At 40.2% G+C, this 9366-nt stretch overlaps 1 protein-coding gene across 1 annotated transcript; it reads right to left on the bottom strand.

Annotated features, from left to right (window-relative positions):
* Positions 1–248: 248 nt before the first annotated feature.
* LOC142971991 (vesicle-associated membrane protein 2-like) lies at positions 249–4499 on the bottom strand. Its single transcript, XM_076112743.1, has 5 exons — positions 4477–4499; positions 3898–4012; positions 3605–3763; positions 1941–1992; positions 249–274 (listed from the first exon to the last, which is right to left on the bottom strand). The coding sequence occupies exons 1-5, from the start codon at positions 4497–4499 to the stop codon at positions 249–251; spliced, it is 375 nt and encodes a 124-aa protein (XP_075968858.1).
* Between the last annotated feature and the right edge of the window lie 4867 nt (positions 4500–9366).

Here is a 9366-nt window from a genome sequence, read left to right on the forward strand (position 1 = left end):
AAGCGCTGATGCTGATTTTCGCGTCAGAGTCAAATCTAATATATATTTTTACATTTTAAATAGTCAATATCTACAGTCTCCTTTTAAAAAATATACAGATGAGTCACATTTGATCAAGTTCAGAACACGGAAACATTCAAACACAAAACAGGAGTCGGATCGGATCACGAGACGATAAAAACTCTAAATTGTTTGCGTCGCTTTTGCCCAAAGTGTAAATACATCCGCAGCAGTACCGACGCTGACCGCTAGGGGGCAGCTTTCATGAACAGACCTGTACGAGTACAACACGGCTGGACAAAGAGGAATAAAGAGAAAGCAGGAATCCTTTAACTCTGGTTTAAAAAGCTGTTCACTTTTAGTCCTTTAAAACAAACGCGAGCAACAAAACGTTCACTGTGACGATCAGCTTAGAACCCGAGTAGTGTTGGTACACATTCATTGTCCTAATCTGCTAAAATCTTCTTTTCACAAACGGTCAATCTCTGTGAAGTCATTTTGTTTTCTTATAACTGGAAGAAAACATTTTTATTTTTCAAGATCCCTTAAACTCTGTTTTTGGTTTGTTTAGGAACCAAAAATCTGCAGAAACTTTCACAACTGTCGTTTATACTTTTATGTTGTGTTTAATTCCTTCTGCTTATGTGTCAATGAGGAGATGGAGACCAGCAGAGGTTTGCAGTTTGTACTGGAAGTTCGTAAAAATCAGGTCACAGATCACTTCCTGTCTCTTTAACTGGAGGAGATGGAATATGTTTCTCCCTATTGAACATGTACGAGAAGAAGATGCTTTCTGTCTCAAGCAAAACATGTTTAAACGTGATTTTTATTCAGCAAATAAATCTTTTTACTTTTCTTCTATCAACTTTCCCAATTCAGTCGACACAAAAAAACAAAAACATTACATCCACTCAGGACTCCTGGTTAGACGTTTTCTCGAGAAGAGCCAGGATGGAAAAGAGGAGGCAGTGGAGCACATTACAGACCGAGGAAGAGGAGGAAGAGGAGATCGAGGAGCAGGTGGAGAAGCTGGTTTTATTTTTGTGGCTCGTTGGTGCAGACTCGTCCTGCGACTCGTGTGTCCCTGAAGACCAGCTCAGTAGAAGAAATACACTGAGGAGGAAGAGCGGAGGAGTTCATGTTTAAAGTGACGTTTGAGAAACGTCTCCTGATGAAGATCATGTGATGCGACCAAAAGCTCCAGAACAGCTGCTTGAGGTGAGGGATTATTTTGTAAACCTACTTTTTTTTTTCAATGCACTTCTGACATCGGATGAAACATTTCCAGTGCTTTGATGTTTTTAATTGTCATGAATACAAAAAAAGCTTTTTCTGAAAACAAGGTGGATCTTTAGAACTCATATCTTCTGTCCCCCCTTAAACCAGCCTCACCGGGGGCTCGAAGACTTTGGTTTGTGGCTCATAAAAACACTTCAAATGTCTCTGTGATGTTAGATTTACACATCTGTCGAGTGCAAAAGTAACATTTCGTCCTAAAGGTTCGTGCTTAATGGAAAAAGATGTCTGATGATGGCACGAGAGGAAAGATCAGTGTTAACATTAATATGAACCATGAATATCAAAAGTCTGTTTTTGAGTCATGGATTACAGTGCTTTGATCTGATGGTGGCGCAAGACAAAAGATCGGAGAACTAACGAAAGTATTTATTATTTATTTAAAGAATTCATGTTACACTCGAAACCAAAAACACAAAAGAGAAACTACAAAAGATTCTAAAACTTGTAAAATGTGTTTCCTGTGAGGAACCAAACTGCAGCTTTCACATCAACGGGATTATTTAGTATTTGTTGACAGATTTTTAGGAGAACACCTTTAAAAACAGCTAAAGCCTGACTGCTGTATGTGAGAGACATACACATGTGTGTGTGTGTGTGTGTGTGTGTGTGTGTGTGTGTGTGAGAGATGTTTGAATACTTACAGAAAATGACTCCAAAACATATAAGACCTACGACCGCCATGATGATCATCATCTGGAAGAACAACACAAAGTCAAAGAATAAACTTTACTGAAATAATCCTTTAAATATATTTTAGTTCTGGAAAAAAGTGTGTGTGTGTGTGGACCTAAATAATCATTATGACATGAGAGTCATAGAGAGAGAGAGAGAATTTATGAAAGAGAAATAAAGGTTAAGTCTTATTCTACATTTTCTTATCGACAACAAATCCCATAGTCATCTTAATTTAAAGAAAGTCTCAGTAATCTCTTAAAACAGCTGTTTTATCAAACAAGAGGAAATGCATTCGTTGGGGACTATTTTCAGCGGCGGATGAATCCACATTTGGTGAAATAAACTCCAGCGTGTGTGTTCATGAGGATGACGTGAGGCTCATTGAGGTGTTTTTGTGGCTTTGACACATACAGCAGGATAAAGCCATTGCTGCTCATGTCTGTTCATGGGATTTGTGATGTAACAATAACAACAATATCACCAGCATTATATCAGTAATATCTCCTACTTAAGTCATCAAATGTCAATGAGGGTCCTTACAAGTATAGCAGTACAAACACGTGTGTGTATTGGGGGTGGGTGGAGTTACATCACGAATCACAGCTGGCTCTTTAATCCCAGACTGTCACTGTAATCCAGATTGGGATCTCTCTCTCTCTCTCTCTCTCTCTCTCTGACTTCCTGGTCGTTGTCAGTCAAACTCTCCTCTAATGTAATCCTCCTCTGCCTCTCTAAAACGGCAGCTTCTGATTGGATGATCTGCCGTCGGACCCGTCGGAGGCGGAGCTAGTGCCGGATGGAGAGATGCTGAGATAAAGATGGATGAATGGATGATCGTGGGGACAATGTGATGAACGAGGGAGGAAGATGGTGGCTGGAGAGCAAATCCAGGACTGATCCCAGTCAAACTGGACTTTGTTTGAGTCTCAGTCATCAGCTGACGAATTTATCCAAAACGAGTTTGAATGAACTCATTAACCAGACTATAAATTCAGCCTGTTGTTAAGGTGGAAGTTAGGGTTAAAAGTTAAACGAGACCTAAACGAGAAAATCGGTTGTATTTCTTTGTTTACCTTCCAGTAAATCCAGAATAACAGATTTAGTAGAGTGTCGATCAGCAGGTGCGTCTCCAACAACCACTACTGTATTGTGTGATTGAATGAGTACAACCCGCACATGTCTAACCCACCGCAGAGACACCAATGAGATGTAAGGCGTCGTCGAACACACTTCATTCAAACTCACAAACAAGCGGCGACGTATGCAGATAATCGGCTCCAAGTCGTCTTGCCAAAAAACAAAATGGCACTCATCAAGCCGTCTGCCCGCGTAGCAGCGGCTGAGTGGCGGCGATGTACTCAGCAGAGTGTGTGCTGGAGCCAAACACACCGTACAAAACTATTATTCCTCCAGTCTTATTAAGAGTAGTGAGTGTGGAGTCAGTATAAAACAGGCAGAATTGAACTAAAATGTGTTGAAATGAGGAGAAAACTTCTGAGACCTTTTGCAACCAATGATGAATACACCACCAGTCTCAAGTCAGAGGCGTCCGCATAGTCACACTGGGAATACTTAACTTGAATGGTACTGAGAGGGACTGATGCATGATGGGAAAAACAAACATGCCCACCTTGCAGTTTTTCCACCAGTACTTGTTCTTGAGTTTGGCGGCGCTGCTCTCGAACTGCGAGGCTCCGGCCTGCAGGGCGTCGGCCCGGTCGTCCAGCTCCGACAGCTTCTGGTCCCTCTCCAGGACTTTGTCCACGTTCACGCGCATGATGTCCACCACCTGATCAGTTAAAGTGTGACCACATCGTCATCTGTTCATCTTTTGAATCAACGTTTAACTGTTGGGCTGATTGTATATTTGTTGGGTTTGCAGTGAACTCCATAGAAGTGTGATTCTTTGAGCGGGTTCCTCACCTCGTCCACCTGCGCTTGTGTCTGCTGCAGTCGTCTGTTGCTGGTGAGGTTCGGGGCAGCCGGAGGGCCCCCCTCACCCGCGGGGGCCCCGGCAGTACCTGCTTCTGGAGTCGACCTGCAGACCGGGAGTGCAGCGCCAGACGATAATGGACGAAACACAAGTCATTATAGAAAAGGTATCAAGCTCAGTTTTTGGTAAAATTCAGTCCTCACAGGACATTTAGAGATGATTTATTTATGATGTTGCAAAAAGAAAACTCTGAACACTTTGACCAGAAGTGACAATTACTGTACATGACAATGTTGAAATGGCAAAAATCAATGTGTGTTAAATATTAAAAGTGCATTTTAGTGTTTATACATTCAGCTTTTCATTTGTAGGAGGAGGAATGTGGCATTTCTTATTTCAAAAGTTGATTTTTCTAGCTGAAGAGAAGCTTCACACAACTGGCAGCGAAAAATAAAAACGTCAACACTTTAGTAAGAAATGTAGTAACATCAGAGAGCTGTACAGTAAAACAGATGTTTATTGAATCTCTGATGTTTTTACATAAAACCTAAGAGACGAGGATATCGGACCAAAACCTCTGGACCAAGTTCATCTCTTAATCTTAACCAATGAAACAGAATCTAATCTTTCACCATCTACTCGGGAGTTGTACTGAAGTACAGTTCTGAGGTACTTGTACTTTATGTGAGTATTTCCAATGTCTGCTATACTTTATACTTCTACCCCACTACATTCATTTGACAGCTATATAGATACGAATTACTTTCCAAGCAAAGATGAATAATTCTGAAATTCAACAGCTACCCAGCAGTATATATAGTATATATATATATATATATATATAATATTTCAACTCTCTGCTACTATAATACTTCTCAGAGTAACTTCTCATTTCAGAGTAACATGGAATATGAAATCCATTTGTCAATGCAATAATATAATAATAATAGAATTCAACGATAGAAACATCAAAGTATCAGAGAGTAGTAATATCCCAACAACGCAATATTAAAAACAGTTTCACACACGCGCGCGCACACAGCAGGTGGTTTGATGCTCGATGAGCGGTTTCTCTTTTACAGCCGGCTGGTTGTCCAGAAGCAAAATGGAGAAAGATTAGTGCAGACAGAGAGGCAGAGGAGATAAACATGCACGCTATAATACCCCCCCCCCCCCCCCCCCCCCACAAGGGGAAATAAATCAAATAAAACAATCTATTTTAGCCTGTGTGTTTAGTTTTTTCTAAATAACGTTTTTGCGTTTTTACGCGAGATGTTAAGCCACGTTTCCTTTAGTTCTTTGTGACGCTGTGAGCGGAATAAAGTGTATTTGTTTGATGGTGTAAAGAGAAAGACACTTAATCTGATCGCTGTATTGTTGGAGTCAACCGTTGAGTCATCGTTATATTTGTGCTGCAGACCAGACGTGCAGACGAACGACAGGCTTCATTTCAGCAGCATTTAAATTATAAAACCAAAGGTTCAAAATCAAGGAAATATGGATTATAATGTAGTTTTAATATCCCGGGAACTATATCGAACAGGATCTTTAACACGAGGTTTGATTTAGGATAGTAAATAAATAATTCTCATAGTTATAGGCGATATGATTAAAAATGAAGTTAAATATGTTGGAGTACTCACATCTCAGCGGCAGGAGGATGGAGATAATCTGAGTCCGAGAGAGAGAGAGAGAGAGAGAGAGAGAGAGAGAGAGAGAGAGAGAAAGGCAGAGAGAGAGAGAGAGAAAGGCAGAGAGAGAGAGACAGAAAGACAGAGAGAGAGAGAGAGACAGAGAGAGAGAGAGAGAGAGAAAGACAGAGAGAGAGAGAGAGAGACAGAAAGACAGAGAGAGAGAGAGAGAGAGAGAGAGAGAGAGACAGAAAGACAGAGAGAGACAGAGAGAGAGAGAGAGAGAGAGAGAAAGGCAGAGAGAGAAAGGCAGAGAGAGAGAGAGACAGAAAGATAGAGAGAGAGAGAGAGACAGAGAGAGAGAGACAGAAAGACAGAGAGAGAGACAGAAAGACAGAGAGAGAGAGAGAGAGAGAGAGACAGAAAGACAGAGAGAGAGAGAGAGAGAGAGAGAGAAAGGCAGAGAGAGAAAGGCAGAGAGAGAGAGAGACAGAAAGATAGAGAGAGAGAGAGAGACAGAGAGAGAGAGACAGAAAGACAGAGAGAGAGACAGAAAGACAGAGAGACAGAGAGAGAGAGAGAGAGAGAGAGAGAAAGGCAGAGAGAGAAAGGCAGAGAGAGAGAGAGACAGAAAGATAGAGAGAGAGAGAGAGACAGAGAGAGAGAGACAGAAAGACAGAGAGAGAGACAGAAAGACAGAGAGAGAGAGAGACAGAGAGAGAGAGAGAGAAAGGCAGAGAGAGAGAGAGAGAGACAGAAAGATAGAGAGAGAGAGAGACAGAGAGAGAGAGACAGAAAGACAGAGAGAGAGACAGAAAGACAGAGAGAGAGAGAAAGACAGAGAGAGAGAGAGAGAGACAGAGAGAGAGAGAGAGAGAGAGAGAGAGAGAGAGAGAGAGAGAGAGAGAGAGAGAGAGAGAGAGACAGAAAGACAGAGAGAGAGAGAGAGAATAAATGTAGTGAGTATGATCCAGATGATTCTCTGTCTGGTAACTTGATTCACTTTTCCTTTCAAACCAAAAAACTACAACTGCAGCAGCTGCGCAGATTAAAATGAAAATAAATAAATAATTCCCGTCACACTCACGCGCATGCGCACTGCAGTCTGCCGAAATCTTCATAAGAAGCCAAGTAAGTGCTGCTTGATTGTTTTGTCACACTGTTATTTCCAAAAGTCAAGAATGAACCTTGATGGTACAATGTAGGAGACTGGTAAAAAAAACTAAATTATAAAATAAAATACTTTAATAAGAGTGAGCTAAAACATAAATCTCCATTTAACATCAGTTGTGTAAAGTTTATTAGATTTGTTTGGTTTTGGGAGTATTTGGCACGTGACCTGCACTGACCAATGGGAGACGTAAACGAAACGCACTCGCTCACGTGATCAGACCCAGGTGTATCAAAAACGTATGTATGTATAGTATGTCGAAAAACGTCATAAGAAAGTCATAGTATAGTATGTTGATATTTTGTTACTTGAAATTAAAATGTTCTCGTAAATGTACCAACAAAACTCACAACACAGACTCCTTCGATGTCTTTTATTCTGTGCAACTCTTCATTTAGCTCCGATACATTCAAACAGCTCTGTGACTGAGAAACAAAACGTTAAAGTCCTCACGACAACGACGACGACTTGTTTTACACGTGAAGTGACGGAGAACACAATGAGAGCTCCGAATATCTGAACCAAGAACAGCAGCAGAGCTCAGACGAGCTCCTGCTGACTTCTGCCTGTCCACGTTTCATGTTCCGTGTTCCATGCTTCACGTTTCATGTTCCGTGTTCCATGCTTCACGTTTCATGTTCCGTGTTCCATGCTTCACGTTTCATGTTCCGTGTTCCATGCTTCACGTTTCATGTTCCGTGTTCCATGTTTCATGAGGCCTTTAAGTGGTTTTCTTTTCTTACACACTTGATTTATTTCTGCTCTTTCAACAGATGCTTTTTACATTCTTATAGTTTAGCCGTCAACATTTCAGTTCAAGCAGCAACTGTACAGTTCCATGAGGTGAGATGTCTATTTTGCTTCTAAGTATATTGTACACAGTTGCTTTGCTTCTCCTTGACTTTAAAGGAACACTTTTACATTTCAGTCCATTTCTTCTGTTCGCACTGAGACATATCTGGAAGATAAGAGTTTAGTTTATGGCAACAAGTCTGGGTTTGATTAGAAACGTGTTCAGAGAAGAAAACTCCAGCACTAAACCTAAAAGTGTTCCTTTAAACAATCTATTTCTGTGGTGAACGTGGCAGGTTATTGAATAAGCAGACATTTATTTAATTAACGATGTTTGAAGAGGTGAACTGTCGACAAAGACGGATAAACTGGCACAAATTAATACAAATTATGACTTTAAAAACACACTTCCTTAAACAGGAAACCAAAAACTAAACTCGCTTTAACTTGTAATCATTGCTGACGGTGTATTTACTCTGATGTACTGGTATGATACTACTAGGATGTCTAAACCAATTGATAGTAATGGTAAAACTAAAAGGTATTAGTTAATTAAATGCCACTGATTTCAGCTAAATTGACATCACAAGAACATGAAGCTCACAGCGTTAGATAGTTCAGCCTTATTATGTACATTAGATACAATGTGTAGCCTTTACAAACTGTACATTCTTAAAATAGGTTTTCAATTTTTGTAAAATAAAAATAAAATTCCCTTAAATTTCTGTTGTTTCGTCGACCGTCTCAGCATCACAGACGAGTCCCTTCTGCTGGTTCTGCAGCAGAAACGTACGACACGCGTCACATGGGACGTTTTAAGAGCGATGACGTCAGAGTTCCATTAGCATTGATGCTAACACGGAGGTTAGCTCGTGATTGATGGCGTATAAATGACACCTTCCCTTTTTAAACTTAGAGACAAAAAATCTACTTCAGCTGTGATCTTCTTCAAAGTCTCAAAAGTAAATCAACTTTTTTTAAGGGAAAAAGACGAGTTGACCCGTCAGTCATTTAATCAACTGACGGGTTGACATTTTAAAGGGATTAACGATTAAATTAAACTCGCTTAAACCAAAGTAACTTTGAGATGTCGATGGTGTCTAATAATATGGAGACCGTGTGGGAGACTGGAAGCCAATCACAGGTGTTTATTTTGGAAATGCGCAGTAATAATAATGTTCAATTCAAAGTTCTGCACTTTTAATTTAGGGACTTTCCTCAGTGTAGTTATTTAGAGTTCTGATATCTGCTTATAATAAAGTAGAGTAATGGACTAGTTAGTTAAGAGTAAATATTACCTTTTAACTACGCCTACAAATAAACAGATGTATAATGTACATCTCTGTACATTCTGAAAAGAGTTGTTTCTATCGGGGAAGGTGTCATATTTTGTCAGTTTAAGGCAAGTTGGGCTTTGACAGTTGGAGATCTGTCAAATGTGAACTTTCTGTTAAATAGTTATTTCCTAAACAATAACAATCGGGTTATTATTATTATTATTCTTTATTATTTCTGCTATACTCGCAACATGTTGCTGCACATGACGGGATTAAAACACAATAAAGTAAAAATACTGAATGAAAACAAGCATTCTAGGGTAATAAACAACGAACTGTGCATACATGTGACCACTCTTCACCACTTCAATGAGCAGTTTGTGTGCAAACTTTTTCTTTGTGCGTTAGCGACTCTCCGTGCACCTGCAGCTGAAAGGCATCGACACGGAAACTGTGCAAATGATCAGCTGCTGCACTCGACAGTGAGACCAGTGTGCAGAATAAAATGTCTCCTTTTCATCTGAATGTTTTTAAAAAGGCCATTTTGTTCGGTTTGACCATCACTGAGGTGCAGTTACAGCTGATAAC

Source organism: Anarhichas minor, unplaced genomic scaffold (assembly GCF_050575085.1).
Source record: "Anarhichas minor isolate MPS153535 unplaced genomic scaffold, ASM5057508v1 ptg000051l, whole genome shotgun sequence".
NCBI classification, from domain to species: Eukaryota; Metazoa; Chordata; class Actinopteri; order Perciformes; family Anarhichadidae; genus Anarhichas; species Anarhichas minor.

Bases quoted from the DNA above. Each gene is read 5' to 3' on its own strand.
- LOC142971991 (XM_076112743.1), bottom strand. From the start codon at position 4,499: ATGAACTTGGTCCAGAGGTTTTG. The intron at 4,013-4,476 runs GTCCGATATCCT...CCCGGTCTGCAG, and splicing joins AACTTGGTCCAGAGGTTTTG to GTCGACTCCAGAAGCAGGTA. The intron at 275-1,940 runs GTAAGTATTCAA...GTACTCGTACAG, and splicing joins ATGTTTTGGAGTCATTTTCT to GTCTGTTCATGAAAGCTGCC.